At 31.9% G+C, this 21,098-nt stretch overlaps 1 protein-coding gene across 1 annotated transcript in view; it reads left to right on the top strand.

Moving 5' to 3' along the window:
* Nucleotides 1-21,098, top strand: part of LOC139481199 (uncharacterized) — a 174,056-nt gene that overhangs the window by 14,494 nt on the left and 138,464 nt on the right. The window contains exons 3-7 of the mRNA XM_071264356.1: nucleotides 189-300; nucleotides 6,713-6,901; nucleotides 15,362-15,502; nucleotides 15,638-15,751; nucleotides 17,388-17,660. Of these exons, the coding sequence (XP_071120457.1) occupies nucleotides 189-300; nucleotides 6,713-6,901; nucleotides 15,362-15,502; nucleotides 15,638-15,751; nucleotides 17,388-17,660 (829 nt within the window). The remainder of the gene's footprint in view (nucleotides 1-188; nucleotides 301-6,712; nucleotides 6,902-15,361; nucleotides 15,503-15,637; nucleotides 15,752-17,387; nucleotides 17,661-21,098) is intronic.

Raw genomic sequence — 21,098 nt, 5'->3', positions numbered from 1 at the left:
TGCTTATCTTAATAAAAACCCGGTAATAAGTCTTGTTCGGTAGATCACACTCTTGAAAAATTAACAGGATTGTAGTTACGTCATAAGGTACGTATCCGTACTCTGAAATCTAGAATTCAGCACCCAAACTAACGGCTGAGTGTATAATCATGATGTATGTAATAACCTTTGTTGTTTTTATTTACAAGAAAGAATACATGTTCGAGAGGAGATGCAGCAGTAAGTCTTGTTACCATGGATGTCGAGTTGTTAATCATAATTACAGAACACTATTCTCATTGAAAGTCGAATGTTGTCAACGTAAGTATTATAGAAAACCAGTAGAAATCCAATACTAAACAATACGGGTATATTTCTGTTTTGATCACGTTATTAAAAAAATCACTTAATTACTTTTGAAACTCTGTAAGTGTTATGTAAAGATTTTAATACAAGTATCATATTAACTTAACATTATCAATGTTCTAAGAAAATGAGGTCAGTGTTAGATGAACTATGTCAGACAGACGAAAAAGAGAGAACGGAAACGGAAAATTCAGCAATTTATAAGGGGCATAACTTATTGACAGTACATGTTAAACCAATAACATTCTAACTGTTCTGAATTTTATGGAAATAAGCATTGTGTATAAGTTTCAAAACATTTGGTTGTGGCAAACTTCATGAACTTAAGTTAGAGAACGGAAACAAAAAAGTCAGCACTTTTTTTCCATTTATATAATGGTATAACTCTGGAACGGACGTACTTACGGACAAGGGTACAACTTAATGCCCCCTTTGCTACGGTGGGGGCATACAAATTCTACATGTTCTATCTGAGGAAAAATATACCAACGATCTACATTAAATTGTGCAAGAATTTGTCAATGTTTCTATTGTATATGGTGGAAAAGAACAGCTTGTCTATTATTATTATTTTTAAAAACCAAACTGATTATTATTTGTATACGGCAGAATAATCGATTTTTTTATGGTTCTCAAAACATATTTTCCTTGTGGCCTTGAGGACAATTTGCTGGTCCTAACTATTATATACTGTTTTGATTCTCAAACCTTTATGACAACCATGTGCAATGACCATTCATTGAATTTTGCCTAATTTAATCAATTGTTATATTTACACATTTTTATGCCCCCGCAGTTGTGGAGGGGGCATTAAGGTTTACCCTTGTCCGTCCTTCAGTACGTCCCAAAGTTGGTTTCTGTTCTCTATCTTTAGTTTGCCTCAACCAAATGTTATGAAACTTAATCACATTGCTTATTACCATAAAACACAGACTTAGTTTGAATTTTGGTGGTGTCACTTAAACCGTCCAAGAGTTATGCCCCTTTATAGATAGAAAAATTGCTGAATTTTCCGTTTTAGTTTGTCTTTACCAGATGTTATTAAAATTATACACAATGCTTAAAACACCAAATACAGATCAACTTTGAATTTTGGTGGTGTCACTTTCACTGTTCTATGGAATGCCTCTTTATAGAGGAAAAAAGTTGCTGAATTTTTTGTTTTGTATTTCTTTCTTTAGTTTGCCTCAACAAAATGTTATGAAACTTTTACACAATACTTATCACCATAAAAGTTAGTACACAATTGGTAAGTGTCACTTTTACTGTTCTTCAGTTATATCCGTTTATAACTTTTATGATATGCAAGCGGGAGCATCATCTGTGTCCAATGCACATTCCGCATGTATTTCAAATCTTTTACATAAGTTAGATTAATTTATTATATATTAGAATAGAAAGAAAGGTTCTGTAGTTCTTCTTCAATTTCAATTTTAACCCAGTTAAATTGACATAGTGACAAATAAGTGTTTGCATAAAGGTTTTGATGTACATGTCGATTTACATTGGGAGTAAATAGTAACAGCCATTATGGGTACATAATCTGACTCTGCGCAATAGTATACTAGTCCACAAAAGAAACGATACAAGGCAATGTATTTTCCATAGATAATGAAATTGGATACACTGTACCAAGCTTAAAACTGTCCATTGGTCTAATCTTTACAGAGTGTTATTTTCTTATCAAAACCACTGTTTTAAGACACAAAAAATAAAATATTTTTTATTTTTGTTATATCAAAAATAGTATTTTTATAAATAAAAAATTCGAAATTAAGTTCTATAATGATGGACAATGGACTTTTTTTTAAAGAGTTATGACCCTTAAAAATATTAAAATATATGGAAAGTGGCCTCGTTAGCGCTCTCGATGGTACAAGTTTTTAATTTTTTATTTTCAGTTTATTTCTAATTGGACGGACGTATTTTTTTTTAGCTCACCGTTTCAAAGGAACTGTGAAATTTGCCATCACTTGGCGTCCGTCGTCGTCTGTTTCGGTGTTAAATATTTGAAACATTTCCACTGAAACTACTGAACCAATTCCAGTAAAACTTAAACTGAATGATCCTTAGGATATCTAGAATAAATTTTGTGTTTTATTTTCAATTTTGTAAAAAAAACATGGCCGCCATGGGTAAAAATAGAACATAGGGGTAACATGCAGTGTGTAGCTTATATCTCAAACACTAAAGCCTTGAGAGCAAATTTTCAGATGAATCTAACAACCCATTGTTGGGTTGCGGCCACTAAATTGTTAATTGTACGGAAATTTTGCAGTTTTTGGTTATTATCTTGAATATTATTAATGACAAAGATAAACTGTAAACAGCACAACTTTCAGCAAAGTAAGATCTACAAATAAGTTTATATGACCAAAATTGTCAATTGAATCCTTCTGGAGTTATAGCCCTTTAAAGAATTTTTTCACAATTTGTTCATCTAGTTTGCTTACTTTAAAAAAAGTCTTCTTCTGAATATGCTAAATCGATTTCGGCCCAACTTGGGAGTATCTTGTATAAACTTTGTATTTTATTTCCTTGTACTTCAAGAAACTTAGCCACTATGGCTAAAATGGAACATAGGGGTAAAATGCATTTTTTTGCTTTTGAAGAAAAAACGACAGATACAAAGAACATTTAAATGGAATTTTTAAGCCACTCATTGATATATATTGAAAGACACAAATAATCATTGATGCAAAATTTATGAAACTAGGATAGAGTCAATTTTAAAGACCATGAAATAGCACTTAAAGATTTTAAATTTCAATTTGCACAAAACAAGACTTAGTGTAATTAGGGACGCAGCTATCCTTCGGCCATTTTCTGTTGATTGCTTGGGTTGTTGTCTCTTTGACACATTCCCCATTTCTAAAAAAAGATCTTAATATATAACCAGGTGCTCCGCAGGGCGCAGCTTTATACGACCCCAGTGGTTGAACCCTGAACAGTTAGGGCAAATTTGGTCACAATGTTCAAGCTTGATTCTGTCTGAATTAGGATTGTGATCAAATTTTTGAAATAATATAGGTTTTTGTCACAAAATTAATGTGGTCAAAGATCTAACAAATCTATTGCACAATACTGTGCAATTGAAGATTTCTTCTTGAAACTTTTCAAAATTCGAAATTTGAAAAATTTTGAAAAAAAAGGAAGCCCTTCAAAAATCGTAAACAAAAGATCCCCCCCCCCAATTTTTTTAAACCCCCTTGAAGCAATAACCCTTAAACTCAATTCCATGCTTTCCATTGCAGTATTGAACATTGTAGTACAATTTCAGAGAGATCCATACAATTACACATAAGTTATTGTCTTGAAACTAGAAAAATGCTTGTTTTGACCCCTTTTTGGCCCTTAATTCCTAAACTTTGGCCCCATTACCCCTAAAATGAATCCAAACCTTCTACTTGTGGTTTTAAACATTGCGATATGATTTCAGAGCAATTGAAATACTTCTACACAAGTTATTATCCTGAAACTAAAAAATGCTTGTTTTGGGCCCCTTTGGGTCCCTAATTCCTAATCGGTTGGGACCATCATCCCCAAAATCAATCCCAACCTTCCTTTTGTGGTATTGAACCTTCTGAAAAAGTTTCATGAAGATCTATTCACTTAAACTAAAGTTATTATCCGGAAACCAATGTGTCTTCGGGCGACGACGACGCAGACGACGTAGACGACGACATCATACCATTATACGATCCCAAAATTTTTTTGGGGTCGTATAAAAATGGTGTAGGGGGTTTCTATTATTGCTCTCACCCTTTGAAGAAATTTCATGTTTTAATGCTCAAAATGTTCACAATTGAATTCCATCTTTTAAATTTTTAATAATTTTTTGAATTTTGAAAAAAGGGGGAGGGTGGCACCATGCCCAGAGGGAAAAAAAATCCTTCTCTACCAAAATATCTCTATCAATCATATATTCTCATTTATAATTACCAAATTTGTGTCAGAAATGCACGTATAAATGGAATGTTTTAGCTTTTTCAGTCCAAAATGTTTCAGTATTCATCTGTTTGGTAATCTGAATTTTGGTGAAAATTCACAATTTTTGACTAAAATTATTTTTTTAAAGAAAAAAAAACACACGACTTTCTTTTTATTTTATCAATATATAGAATGTGGTCTTTCAAAATTTGTCAATGACATTTCATGGTATTGTTGGTCTTGGGAGATAAACAGATTTAAAATTAAAGATTTTTTGAAATTTTTCATTTTCGAATTTTAACACATTTTTAAATGGTTGCTATGGAAACAAACTATTTAGTAAATTCAAAATTTTAACGTTTTTGTATAGTTAGGGGTTTTGTTTGTCAATACTGTAAATATACATATTTTTTGTATTGATTAACTTTATTTCTATGGGACTTTAAAACCCCTTATATTTCAATTTTCAAAGGCTACTTATGAACGTATTTAGGCAAAATTTTGTAAGGATGGTTTCCATGGCAACCAAGGTTCAAATGAAAAAAATTAATACATGAAACTTATTTTCATACCATACCCTCCTCATAAACAAAATATAAAGACATTTGAAGATGGGTCATGAATCGCCTATCAACAGGAACCTGCATGATTCTTACAAAGACCGGTACTTAATATCTATTAAGCTTGTTTTACACCAATATTTAGGAAGAATCCGCCTTGTTATCACTCCTCCTAGATAGTTTGTTCTGTCTACATGCAAAAGTGAGACGAAGGATACCAGAGGGACAGTCAAGCTCATAGATTGAAAATAAACTGACAACGCCATAGCTAAAAAATAAAAGACAAACAAACAAATCATAGTACAGAAGACAAAACATAGAAAACTAAAGACTAAGCAACATGAACCCCACCAAAGCTAAGGGTGATCTCAGGTGCTCCAGAAGGGTAAGCCGATCCTGCTCCACATGTCGTGTTGCATATGTTATTACAAATCCAGTAAAAAGTCTAATTCGGTAGATCACATTCGTCAAAAGGGAAGGGTATGGTAGTATCGACATAAGGAACATATCCGATATCACCTGTGAAACGGTTATATCATAACGGTCAATCCACTCGTGATGGAGTCCGTAAAATTTACGAAGGGATGATTTCAACTTCACCATTTGGAACTCAAGCCGGGAAGACCGTATCAACATACTCGTATGCAGGCGCTGCTGGAATGTTGCTACATAAAATAGAAAGTTCGCAATAGGGAAGCTAAAATTATCTCTTTTGTCGTAAAGTTTTGTTTTCAAACGACCCTCATTGTCAATTTCTAGATGTAAGTCAAGATATGAGATAGGCTTAACTGTATCTGTAGTATCCTTTATATCTAGTTCGATGGGATAGATTCGTCCAATATAGTCACCAAAGTTTGTATTATTTATTGAGAGAAGATCATCTTTATATATAACGGAACGTAGATTTAAAGGATATTGCTAACTTCTTATCATTTTTCCTAAGAAGTTTCTGTATGAGGTCAGCCTCATAATATAAAGAAACAAGTCGGCATGAAGAGGGGCACAATTGGATTTCCGACAGATTGTTGAAAAACACGTCCTCCATATGTAACAAATATGTTGTCAATCAAGAAATCAATTCTCTTGATAATGTCAGTCTCAGAGAATGTTTTGTTTGAATCTGAGTGATTCTTTGCAAAGTAAAAATCTACTCTATTAGATTGATCTTTATATTCTGATAGGGTAAGATGTCAACTGACTCGGTTTTGTTTAATCTTTTTTCAAAATGTATGTCCTCTTTATCAAAGAATTATTGACCGTCTTCAGGCCTGACATACTCATTCAATGTATTGCAGCATAAAACATGTCATAGTGTTGGATCGAACATAATTTATACAGATGAGCACTGGCCAGGATTCTCTAGTTCATTAAATTTTCCTAGCGAGATGCATCTTTGAGCTGACAGCAAAATATTTCCCAACAATTCAATGTCTTGTATAGTCGTTGAATTCTCCAATATCATGATAATTTCTGTATCAGTTTGTCTCTCATAATTGTATTATCTGACATGACACCTGAAATTAGTTCTAAATCCATTGAGTTTTCTTATAGATTACCTCTTTCAGCTAATAGTTTTTGTCCTGAACACCGTCTGTCTACCTTTTCATTGCAGCTCAAATGTGGTTGGTTATATCTATATGAAACTTAGAATATTGCTAGAACCTGATAGGCAATATACACTTATGAAGGATGAACATGCGTTTTGGACAAAATGATATCAAAGTTATTCACACAATTCATCTACAATTATGGAATATACATGTAAGCCAAGTTAAACAGACAATACTTTTTTTTAAATACAATGCTATAAAACGTTCGCGTGCAATTACTATGATATCATTATTCTATTGAAATACAAATGTTCCTGTTTATTGTAGCCCCTGAACCTCCATGTACTGATAAGAATTGCACTAAAAGCTTTGGAAAATATCCAAACCGTTACCGCAGTAACGGAACAATTATTGCAGAAACAAGTACCGGTAATTGTACGTTCACAAAAGACTTCAAGAACATTAGATGTGTTAGTTGTAGTAACGGTTCTTATGAGGATGGACTTTCCTGTACAAGTAAGTATTGCACAAAAAAATGAGAAGACAAATTGGGAAAAAATTACTACTTTAAGAGTGTGACTTGTTTAGGGTAATAGTTTTAGTTCCAGTTTTTGTTCATACTTTATGAAGAAACAGAGAAATGATGTTAACGACAAATCAAAAGATATCTAAAAGTCAACATATCTTTGAATATACATTTGTTACAAGCCATACCTTCCTCTTCGTCGAAATTGTTGATTCTCTGGCAACACTTAGGCAGATCTTAATCGACTGATCATTACAACCATTACACTATTTGGTCCAGGCAGGATATTTTAGACTCACTCGGGAAAGAAGGCCATAATAGCCAATCGTATAGATCATTGTATGTAAAGTTTTTATCTTATATATATATATATATATGTGTGTGTGTGTGTGTGTGTGTGTGTGTGTGTGTGAACAAGTCTAAATTGAAAACAACGTTCAAGCATTAAATTGTGCATTTAATAAAACTGCACTTTTCAAACGTGTGCATGCAAAAAAATAAAATTGGAAGGGGGTCTAAATACAGCACAAAATTTTCCAAAAGACTAAGTGAACAAGTGTATCTTAACAGAACGCATTTTACTACCAGATCGAAGAACTGATGTTCTTTAACCCTGCTGACTGACATTGGCGATTGCCAAATAAATTGATCACCAGATGTATATGTAACAACATGGATCTAATTATTTATTTATTACCAAACAGTAAACAATAAACTTGCGGAAATGATGGTATACCGCAAACATAGGTAGCAAAAATGTGTACAACTTATCCGGATTTCGACAATTAATGTCTCTGCAGTGATGTTAGGAATCGAAATGGTATTTAGAAAGCCATATGATTTACCTCAATTTAGGATATACTCTTGGATTTCGACTCAATCGTGAAATGCAGACCTTAGTATGAACTCTTATTGGTATCTTAGATGTATCTATTAATGACGGTTCATTGGTACATAATGTAGATTGAGACTGAAAGCGAACACTTTGTCTATTTGTGACTTGAATAGGCTTAACTTTACAAATATTTTATGATAGCACGGATTGCTATTTGTGCGATAAAAACCAGATCGAAAGCAATGAATACCTGTCAGAAAGCCTTCAATCTCGCTCCTGATATCGGCTTCTTTTTACAGTTTATTCAATTTCATTTAGTTTTACAGTGAGTTGCTTATAGGTGTTACTGTAAAAGTTTACCTATAGCTCAACCTGTTTTTAAAATTGACAATACAATAGGGACATTTAAATTGACCAGTTGGTATTGTTAGATTTAAATCTACCTTGATGCTACCTGTAAAAAAATTTATTCACCTAACCCAAAGTTTCAGCATGCTTTTTTCCTGAACTTTTTCTTACCTAGGATTATTCTATTGAGAAATTTTTATTTTACTGTCATTCAAAATATTAGGAGTTATCAAGCCAAACAAGAATGACTATATCATATATGTTATTTTCTTGCAGTTTATTTAAAATTGCATGGCCTAAAATGCACTACATTTCATCTTAATGTTTGCATAGCCACTACTAGCAGTGTTTAATACCCTAAATAATCCAGTCGTAATATTTCACTCACTTTATGAAACATCAAAATCATATTTGAATAAACAATCTCATTTATTGTTTTACACTGATATTTGACATCTCATCCAGAATTCCAAAGTTTTTAAATAATTCCCAATTTTATTCATTTTTCACTACTTCACTAGATTTTTTTCTAAATCCATAGTATAAATTCTGATTAACTTCCCATGATATACATCCTAATTTAACAGGTGCAGAATCTATACATAATTCAGAATCTTGTAAAAAAAAATTTATCATTTCCATTACTATATTCCAAATAGTTATCCTCACTTTACAAATATTTTGTAATATTTTATTTATATTTTTACTATATATCACTTGATTTTTCTATATCCACAGTAAAGATTTATTTCATTTCCTATTATAAATTTCCAAATCAAACAATATTTGACCCGGAATTTTATAATGACTATTTCCAATTTCACATTCACTTAAAACATTTCCCCACGTTAGGAATATTTTAGAATATTTTACTTTCATTTTTCACTTTATCACTAGATTAGACTATATCCACTGCATTAATTCAACATTTTATTTCATTTCCAAGATCCCATTTAAATGGTAAATCATCTTAAGTTTGTAATAGATCCCAAATTAATAATGAATGTTTTTAAAATCACATTTAAAGCCACAGAAACATGTTGGATGAACTCACACTATATCTCCTACTTGAATTCCAGTTTTGAAATTTTTTAATCTTTAACATAACTAAATCCCATCGTATGAAAATTTGAATTTCCTTGAGCAAACACAGCATTTTATGCACAAAAGTCCCACTAATATTATAATAGATTTCAAAGAAAAAACACAGCAAGGTATACTCCAAACTTATTTTCGAATTTTACATGTACAACATCATATGTAAGCCCCACAAAACAGTTTTAATGAATTATTTCCTCCTTGATGTCCTTCATGACAATAAAATCTTGAAAAAACACATCACATTTTAAGAAGCAAAATTGCTATAAAAAAACTAAGAAGTGAATTCAAATAAAATAAATCCAATATTGTATGCACAATGACACCAAAAGATTTCAAACATTGCAAATAATAATCCAAAATGAGAATCTTGAAGGGACATGTGAAGAAATGAACAACATATCCATCTGAAAATTTAAACTGTAAACACCTGGACAGCTATTTCTTGTTTCACTGGCAGCTGGACAATACTATATATAAGGGTTAGAATTTTAAAGAAGCATTTAGTGTGTAAAACAGTTTAATTTTCAAACATAGTAATACATATTTAATTTAATCTTTTACTGATTTAGAATTTTAGGTAAAAAATAGATAAATTATATATATCAGGGATTTAAAACAATGAAAACCAAAACTATTTTCTTCCCTATCAATTTTGTAATAGAATAATCCTAGGTAAGAAAAAGTTCAGGAAAAAAGCATGCTGAAACTTTGGGTTAGGCGAATAAATTTTTTTACAGGTAGCATCAAGGTAGATTTAAATCTAACAATACCAATTCAACTGGTCAATTTAAATGTCCCTATCGTATTGTCAATTTTAAAAACAGGTTGAGCTATAGGTAAACGTTTACAGTAACACCTATAAGCAACTCACTGTAACATAAAAAAACTACTGTCTTAATGTTAACCAATGTAAATTTCCCCCGGTACATTTTTATCTGTTTATAAAAGAAAAATTATTTTCTGGTAATTAAATCTGGTCCACGATCGCCTTTTACGTTTAAGATAATGTGTTGATTGATCTGCCATACTCAAAATGGTTGAAAACTGTATTATCTTACTATTTCTTCAATGATCTTTATCTTTAACAGAACAAAAACAATAACAGTTCCTTTTCTATTAGAAACATTAAAGATTTCGTTTAAAATGTAGCACGACATATAGAAATGTAAACATAATATATCGCACAAGCCGTTTCTTCGATAATTTGCATAGGTAATGTGTTTTCTTGTATTGTCTGTGTAAAGCTGTGCATGTTTTGTCTGCAATATGAAAGAAAATTATCATTTTGACAGACACATTAATATATTTCGTTTTTTTGTCTACCTATTTCTAAAACAACTGTTATTTCCACAGAACCTGAGGTTGCATTTACGATCCGATAGCAATTCAAGATCAGATCGCAATTCCCGCCAGCTGTTTTTTTTTCAAAATCAATTGTTTTGATATACAAATGTGAAAAAATAACGGAGCATAAACATTGCATTACGAATATGCACGTAACATTCGATGATAATAGATAAACTCATCATAGATACCAGGATTGGAATTTTATATTTACGCCAGACGCGCTTTTCGTCTACAAAAGACTCATCAGTGACGCTTGAACCAAAATATGTTAAAAAGGCCAATTAAAATACGAAGTTGAAGAGCAATGAGAATTAAACATTGATTGTGACACTTTAAAACCTATACTATTAAACGAGAAGACCTCATTTTGTGTGTCGCTTCTCTTCCTTCCGCAATAAATTAATCATCACGCCACTGTGTTCTATAGGTACCATGCATAGTCGCATATGTCACCTATTCTTATGATTATTCAGATTGGGTTATTTTTGGGGGAACACGAAAAAAAATGCGTCCGGATATTGTTTCCGTCATTGGACAACATTTTAAGTCAAACTAGACTTCCGGTATTCGTTTTTCTGAATACTATGTACATACTATAGGTGGCACGGTAGTATTTGCATTCCAGAATTTAGGTTGCTCTTTTGTGTACCCTACTTAGGTAAATGTATCTAAACAGTGTGATTGGACAAAAAATACAGTATCAACTGAACATACTTTCCCAAACTGAGGGATGAATCAGGTGTAGAAAAATATGAAATAATTTTACATACAGATGAAAATGAATTTTGGGGAATTTTTTAAAATTTTGTATTCACTGCGCGATAAAAGACCTAAATGCACTAGTGGCCTTAGGTTTTTAAAAATAGCAAAAAAAGTAAACGGTCATGATACACATTCAAATTAATTTCTGAATAGTAAAATGAAAGTACTTCAGTTAACTGTGAATGTAGAATTTTTCGCAGTGTTAGAAATGGGTGAAAATTCTAAAAAGGCTATCATTATCCCCTATGGGCCAGGAAATACTACCGTGCCACCTTAAGGGTGATATATATAATTACACTAAATCTATGAAAGGTGTTTTTTTTCCTATGCAATTTGTATGTATATCAATAAAAAGTTGATTAAGGGCAACTATATTAAAAATAGCCCTTAAATTCCACCCATGGGAGTGAAAATTGCTGATTCATCAAATTTTGCCTGAACTGTGGGTAATATTGTGAAAATTTACCTAAAAAGTAGAACTTCATTATTTTTAAGTAACTTGCAGTACTTTTTTAATTATAAATGTTCACTTTAACTTTTCGTACTGTCTGACACATGTGCAACCAATGGAATTTGAGACGCGACATATTTTAGTTGCCTGTACGTCTTATTATTTTCACCGAAATAGATGAATTGTATATTTTTTTATTTTTTTCCACACAAGTACAGCTATACCACTTTTCTTTAGATTTAATTTGTAGTTCTGTGGTAACATCACACCAGTATGAGCTTGTTTGGAACCATTAAGTAGTTAAGGGGTCCTTACTTATTCATTTAGCTCTCATATTTGGCTGAAATAGAGATAGCAATAGGGGTTTCTTTACATTGACAAGACATTTATTTTGACAAAGAATGTAATTATAATTGTATATCAGCAAGATTTAATAGTTTATTCATTTTCCAAGCAAATGTTATTAATTGTTTTGATTTTCTGGCAATGAAAAGCAAAATAAAGGTAAATTGATTATGTAAGGGGACATAATTTAACTTAATGCATACATGAGAATTACACAAACAGTCAACTAAGAGATATATTCTAGTACATGTACTGTTAAAAAGATGTTAGAATAATAATTAACTGCCATCTAAATAGTTTTGTAGTGTTGCCTTCATAATCTGGAAATGGCTTAAGTAATGTAAGGCATGCTGTAAAATGTGGAATGGACTTTAATATCATTTTTCATGATTTGGTGCTTAAACTGTTTGTTTCAGTCAGATTAACTATAAATAGAGTTGGTAATCCAATAAATCCTCCTGAATCACCATGTTTGACTTCTATGTTGATTTGAAACATCATATATTTGGGTTTTGTTCATTCCTTTAGTAAAACTGGTAAGATGAAAAAAAAGTGAAAATCTGCCAGCTGGGGTAGGGGTGTAATTTTTCACTTTTTTTGGTAAGAAATAAGTGTAGACTAGTATTCTTTATTGTAATAAGTTTCATAATAAGAAGTCTATGCATGATAGGTGTCATGACTGATTTCAAGTTTGTAATGTCTTGGTTAAGGTGGCACGGTAGTATTTGCATTCCAGAATTTAGGTTGCTCTTTTGTGTACCCTACTTAGGTAAATGTATCTAAACAGTATGATTGGACAAAAAATACAGTATCAACTGAACATACTTTCCCAAACTGAGGGATGAATCAGGTGTAGAAAAATATGAAATAATTTTACATACAGATGAAAATGAATTTTTGGGAATTTTTTAAAATTTTGTATTCACTGCGCGATAAAAGACCTAAATGCACTAGTGGCCTTAGGTTTTTAAAAATAGCAAAAAAAGTAAACGGTCATGATACACATTCAAATTAATTTCTGAATAGTAAAATGAAAGTACTTCAGTTAACTGTGAATGTAGAATTTTTCGCAGTGTTAGAAATGGGTGAAAATTCTAAAAAGGCTATTATTATCCCCTATGGGCCAGGAAATACTACCGTGCCACCTATAACATATAATGTGAAAAGTGTATTTGGCATATTGCTATCTGCCATCATTTTCAGGTTTACTATCCACAGGGGTCACAGAGTTTATCAAATAGAGAGGGTCTATACAATCATATATCAATTTATAGTAGATCATAGTAATGTCTAATGAATGTTCATAATATACAGATAAACGCTTTCATTATTGAAATTAATAGAAAACAAACAGATTGGAATTTTGGGAAAAAAAGGAGGAAACGGGCTAGAAAAACAATTGTCCTGTCCCAAAGTACCTATGACTTTTGACACCTTTTCTGAAATTCTCCAGTCATAAAATCTTTTACAAAAATTCATCGGGTCACTAAGTATATTGAGTGGATAGGGTCTATATAATACATCATTGACAGCCGTGAATTGATGAGCAAACTGAGATTGATAGTAAAAAGGAAACACACTTAATTTAGAGCAATAAATTGTTCATATTATACTAAATGTATGTTCATATTGAAATTAATAGGGGAAAAAATGGAAATTTTTGGAAAAAAGGAGGAGGGATAAAAAAAAAACAATTGTCCTGTCCCCAAGTACCTATTACTATTGATACCGTTTCTTAAATTCTACAGTCATTAAATATTTTACAAAAATGCTTCCTAAAACATACTTTCGACCACGCTCTGAATGCCCGCGATTTCGCGTGTGTGTTCTAGTACAATTTGATAGGAGCATTTCGAAACCAAAACAGAAGGGTACAAAACATTAATCATGATCGGCAAACGATTTAAGAGCAACCTATGATGACCCCCGGTTTTTGTACGGTTGGTTTTTGATTATTCTAAGTTTTCTAAGGATTGTTTTTTGTAATTAATTGTTTGTCTGTTTGATGTCTTCTTTTTTTTCGAAACATTGTCGATTTGTCTTCCTTTAACGAATGTGTAATGTCCTTTAGGTTGCACTTTGTAAATACAGCTGTTTCTCAAAACACGCCTCTTTTGGGGAGATTTAGAATATTCATAGAAAATTAATTTTGTTTACATACTGGTTCCCAGTTTTGCTCTCTGTGTTCCATCTCATAGAGACATAAATTGGGAATGCTACCAGTAAATATACCTGTGCATATTGTTTACATTGAAAATTGTGGTAACCCTTCATTCCAGGTAGGGATAGTTAAGAACATTAGTGTTAGTTTAAACTCTGAAAAGTTCAGGGCATATAAACCTTGAAAATATGCCGCACAGCCCTATAGTTTGACCCTTGAACAAAATTGTGGTGCATATGAATTTTCAATTCTAGGATAACATTTTTTCAAAACTTCATAGTAAAAGTGGTACAGTTTTAGTCGTAAAAGGCGTTATTATGGGAAATGACACTGTCAATATTTACAGAAATGCAACCTATAAGTGTCTTCCGCGCCTCTTATATAATGTCTTTTGTTCAGTAGCGTAAAATGAAGGTAATGCTTGAGTGTTTTTTCATCCTAACGATATCAGTATATCTTAAGGGATAACATTTCAGCCATAGTTTGAAAACAGTCATTACAACGAAATGGTTATGAAATGAAAAACTTTTGATTCATTTAAATGTTTATAATACTGTTGAATAGGTTTTTTTTCTCATCAAATAATATTTGAAAATCAATATTAGTCAGAGAAGAAAAAAATAAAGATAAGTAGATGTGCTATTATTGCCACAGAGACAACTCTCTATTAGAGACCAAATGATTTAAAAGTTGACAACCAACGGTTACCGCACGTACTTTAATTAATTTAAACATATGTTATTTATTATTTTCATATAACAGAAAAGGATCAGACACAAGTTATCAGAACTTCATTAGTCCTCTCCTAAATATAATAAGTTCTAACATATCAAAATAAAGACATGCAAAAACAACATTACATTAAGATAAATTCTCACAAATTCCCCCAAAATAGTCAGCTGCCCTTGGTCGATATATCAAACAATGTCAGTAAAAAAAGAAAGAACATAATCTTTCGAAAGGTTATCAAACGCAGGTACTGGTCGTTTAACCTATTGATTGTTTGAATATGCATTACTGAAACTGTTCAATGTTATTTGTTATTTCAGAACATCTGTTACGTAGCGACGATCAATATGCTATCTAATTTTTTTTTTAAGTTTGTCCAAAGATTGACCACTGCTACCATAGACAATGCACTGGATACAATAACAACATATGTAAATACTGTGAAGGATCTCTCAAGCCGAAGAAACATTGGGAAGCATACACTTTATCGTCTGATAACACGACTTGTAAAAGTTAGTATGCTTTAAATAGAAGGTGTGGTTATATCATTAAATGTGAAAAATTGTCCCTCTATGAAACCCTGATTTACCAAATAACAAGACCAATAAGTTAAACTTTTTCAAGATTTTCTTTCCCCTTTATTTCAGAGGCTTGTTCGTGGAGATCTGACAGTACGAGATGTTATCCTGGGTCATGTGATGGAAATCTTGCATCAAAGTGCAGATGTACAAGAGGCTTTTCAGGAACTCAGTGTAATGAAAGTAAGATTTTATAAGTTTTATCTCAACACTTAATGCGTTATATATGGTTTGTCTGGTATGTAGGATACGTATTTTCTGTTTGCCGATTTTTTGTATTTTTCAATGTGTTGAATGAAAAAAAAAACTTTATCATACTTTTCTGACACCTCATTGACCGGTGTTACTTCCTATTTAATCATCACCTTAACGGTCTTCATTTATAGTGTATGGCCACTTTCGAATTGATCAGACACCTACCTTCAGTTAAAGATACTTTGAGTTACAAGTAGGGGAATGCTTAGTACGAAAACACGGTCATTTTTTGTTTGGAAGATTTTTAAGTTCAGGTGAACAGGTCTTAACCTTATAAATTATCATGACCATAGTGTCTGGTGTTAATTTGACATCATTTACATACAAGTCTTTCCTAAAATCCGTCTGAACAACAAAATATGTTTATATAAAGAAAATTTTAAAATCAGTCGGGGTGTCGTTTGAATTGTCTAAAAACAAAGTGAAGAACTGATAAAGCTAATGATAACAATTTTGAAGGGACACTAGCTACGAGATAATTATGATTTTGTTTGTTCAATCATAAATTGAAGAGAACTGATAAAATAATAATTCGCTATTAGCTGCCAGTATGGTTGAATTTGGTCAAAATAAGCTAAAAACAACGATGATGAATTATTCACTTGCAAGTAAAAAAATTGACCCCATTGAATTCATTAAGTGAAATTGGTGAACATGAATTTGACAGCTAGTGACCCTTAAATATAAGTATTAAGTATGGTCATAACTTCAACCTTTTTAATTTCCGCCTCTAAAATGGAAATTAGAAAAAAATCCCGTAGAAGTTTATTTTCTTATAAACTTTGCAACTAGGATAATTTGATACATGAAATTCCTTCCTAGATTTAAAAAAAAAAAAGACAATATGTAGCATGATTGCAATGAGAAAACAATATATCAGAGTCTGACTACATGACGACAGTGAAAATATCTGTAGATGGTTTTCTAAAATGAATTAAATCAATACCCTAGGTAAATTTTATAAAACTCTGTCATTTCAAAATATCAATTTAAAAGATAAACCCAGCTGTTTTAAAATGATTATTATTTATTTCATTATTACATAGCTTTTATATAGCACCTATCTAATAAACATAATACTCTAAGCGCTTAACATATCAAATTGAAGGAAAATATAACTAAAAATGCATACAATAATAGCAAATATATATATGAGCATAAGAATGAAACAGAAATTAAATAGAATAATGATGTAAATTAAAAGCATTACAACTAATGCGCTAAACAACGAACTAAAAACAAATATGAAGACAGCGATTAACGACAACAATTGCAGGCAACGTACCTGAGAAAAGCCCGTATTACATATTAATGAAAACGCAATCATTCCATAATAAGTGATAGATGTTTAACAACACATATTAGGAAATCTCTTAACATTGATTATACAAAGTTTTTGTCATTTAATCGGCTAAGTTGACAAGAGACCCGAACGATTTGAGTTGAGAACTTAATGTTTTCATTTGATTAACAAAATAAAAAAAAACCCACAAGACCTTCGATTTATTAAATATACAGAGCTTCTAGATTTTTTTTATAATGGTCTAATCAAATATCTTTTCAGTTACAGAGTATGTGAAAATAGAGAAAGCAGAGGCTAAGTTATCAATTAACAAAACTGTAATCCTTACAACACCAGTTGACCCAAATGTTCCCTACAATCAACCAGTCAAATGGTCGAACAACAAAAAATGGAAATTTATAGAGCTAAATTTTAGTCTGAAATACTATACCGTATTACCACCTTCACCAGACAAAGAAGGAGTTACGCATTTTGTAACACATTTTGAGCATGACATTATAAAAGCTATCCTCCAGATTGAACACAGACGTAATGGTAAGTTTTATTTATCATGTATCAAAAAGTGTGGTTGGACTAACTATCATATCTATGAGTGGCCGTTAATGTCATATGCACAAATATATACGCGTATAACAACCTACATATACACGCATATTGCAGTCATATACGCGTTTATTGTTGTTCATACGCGTATATTGTTGTTCATACGCGTATATTGTTGTATTATACGCGTATATTGTTGTTGTATACGCGTATATTGTAAAAGTAAACACGTTTATACTTTATTTTAATTTATGTATTATATACGCGTTAATATGTGCGATATTCAAATCCTCATATAAATATACATTCGTTTGTTTTATTGTCTTTTTGTCTAATTGTTTTAACCAATTGAAAACTGCGTTATTAAACTGGTTTGTATATGACAACTAATGCCATATCATATAACGAATCTACCGACCGTGCAAATGTTGTGTGGCTAGTCAAGGTCGTTTAAAACTTCAATGTTTATACGAATATGGCTGCCAATAAAGGTCGGTCATTTAAAAACGTATCAACCGTATCATATACGTTGACGTATGCGCATCTACAGATATACCAAAAAAAAGTATTATGTGATCCCGAGCTTAAAACTATGATACGTTTTCCCTTTGTCCCTCTGGCATCTTTCGCCCCTCTTTTCCAATAATTAAGTCAGCTACACAATTTAATACTAGCATTAGAAATTAATCAGTTGCCCATCTGCATTATTAAAAGTATATACAATTAATACTCGGGGTCACATAATGTTTATTGGTAAATTTGCAGATGTGTATACTTCAACGTATATGATACGGTTGATGAGCCTTTAAAAGACCGACCTCTATTAACCTCATTAAGATCTTTTTCCTACGTGAGGAAAGACCTTATTAATTTTTCTTTTTTATGCCCGATTTATGGGAATTATGTTTTCTGGACTGTGCGTCCGTCCGTTCGTCCGTTCGTCTGTCCCGCTTCAGGTGAAACTTTTTGGTCCAGCTAGTTTTTGATGAAGTTGAAGTCCAATCAAACTGAAACTTAGTACACATTCCTTATGATATGATCTTTCTAATTTCAATGTCAAATTAGAGATTTCCCTCCATTTACACGGTCCATTGGACATTGAAAATGATCCGTGTTCTAGGGACTCATTCTTGTTTAAGGTCTTTTCACTTCTAAAGACTAAATACATGAGTTATTGTTGTTTTATCTATTTTTGCAGGCGTACACAATGCATGTATCATGATTTCTAATTTCTTGACGTCGACCTTTTTGAAGAGGACAAAGTAAATTTTCTGATTTTTTTTATGTTTATCACTCTTAGCTTTGTCTTATATAATGATACCTCTTTTGTGTACCTTTTTAAAGAACATCAAACTTGCTGCGTTTAAAGAGATATGCATGATTATTTCGGATATAATAACAAATTGTCTCGTCTGTCTAAAGAAACTTTAAAATTGTCACATTTTATGCAAAATTGTTGCATATTGGGTACTCCGTCCAATTCGGAAAATTCTAGACACCTTGAATGGCACTCATTGCAATTTATCAGCATTTTATTGATGTGTAATGGTTGTCACTTTGTTTACTTGTCTATATTCTATTTATTTGGGGAAATTGGTTAACTTTAGAATTACTTATAGTTCCGTAACTCTTTCTTCCGGCCATGAAATTATCCTTGTCGGAACTTCCTGTTCTGGCACGTGACCGGCCGGGCTCGTTGTCCATAGGAACTATAAGTATGACGTCACTCACCGGGTTCTGGGCAGTCTACACTAAGGATTTGAAATGAGCAGACGCTCATACTTTGGCTTGCGGATATGAAACCTTTATTTATACAAGTAGACTAGCCACCACCGTATATTTATTTATGTTTCAAACTTATGTTCAACCGTTTATATGTCTTCAAAATAAACATCTTGTTTATATTTACGTAGTTTTACGTACTTTGTCCAATATCCCAGAACTTGGGTAGACAACGGGAAAACGAAGCCAGTGGAAACTTCCACTCCCGTTACAGATGTTTACTGGGGCTATTCTACAAGTATGAAAGCCCCAGACTTCACTAGTAGTGACTTTACTTTAGTTAAAACGAAGCATCTACCGATCCATTTAATGCAGGAAATTTATTTCAGTAAGCAAATGTACATTTTAGACAAAAATGAATTGTTGACGAATGAATTGACAACATTTTGCTCTCTTAAATGATTTAGAAAGGGAAACTGCTTGAAAAGAACTAACGTAACGGTACCTAAATTGCACCTATTTAGCAAAAATAGCAAAGATAATATTACAAGATATCATTGAGACTAAAAATTAGCATTTTTATGATTTGATACTATGAACATCTTTCAACATAGGTAAAACTATTTAGATATGCACAGTATTTATCAACAGATAAGTGTTTACTGAAAAAGCAAAATGTACTGAAACGTCGCATGGCCACGTCATCAAAACGTCATCTTTTTAAAATGATCAAATACTATATGGTACAAGTATCCATTTAAAAAAATGAAGAGTAAGCAGGGACCAATATCCGATTGTTCAAAATATTTGAAGAAATTAAACAAAGGCTCTGTTATTAAACTTTTGACGATGCAAGTTTGAACATGGGTGCAATTTGGGCTCTCCTCATTTCAGAATCATTGATGGTTTGGAGGTCAGTTTAGACCAATTTTTCTATGATTCTATATGGATTAGAAATCAACTTGGTGTACCTATATAATAAAGAAGGATACGGCTACAAAATAAACACAGAATGGACATGTTTGTCTTTATCATAAAAAAAAGTAAGTGAAAAAACTGTCCAAAAAAGTGCAATTAGGGTACTGTTACGTTACCAACATATTTGTTTGCTTTGGGTTTTTTCTTACATACAAAATTTTAGAATTGTGAAATTTTACGTGGACTTTCTGGTTTAAGGAATTATAATTTGATTTTTTTTAAAGTGCATATTTTTTATGTTAAGTATCGAAAACGAATTGTTAGTCCTGAAGAAGAGGAATTGAATAATTAAAAAACGATTAACCACTTTTTCAATCTTATTTTGTCGAATCTGACGCTGATCCCTTAAGCAATCTAAATTCACAGGAAATTGTACAGCAAACAATCTCTGATGATCACTAATCAGGTAAACATAGATAATATTAAAGGAGGTAATAGTTAATTCGGGAAATCGGGATGCCTACGATTTAACTCCAGGATTTAGGGAAAAATTATGAACGAAATTTTTATTTAAAGCTCGGGAAATCGAGATTTTGCTCGCCGGGATGACATTTGCTTCTGAAATTCTATAAAAGAAAAAAAAAACCCTACAGTTCACGGATCATGACTCACCTTATAAATATGTGACTGCGATCATTTATCTTATTCTACCACGCCTCTCCCATTATACCATTTTGTAAAGACAGACTCAACATCTTTATTTACAAAGTAAAAAAATCAAAATTCCCG

The sequence above is a fragment of the Mytilus edulis genome, chromosome 7 (assembly GCF_963676685.1).
Source record: "Mytilus edulis chromosome 7, xbMytEdul2.2, whole genome shotgun sequence".
In the NCBI taxonomy this organism is placed as follows: Eukaryota; Metazoa; Mollusca; class Bivalvia; order Mytilida; family Mytilidae; genus Mytilus; species Mytilus edulis.
Note: the sequence above shows the minus strand (reverse complement) of the source record. Positions and strands in the feature narration are given on the sequence as shown.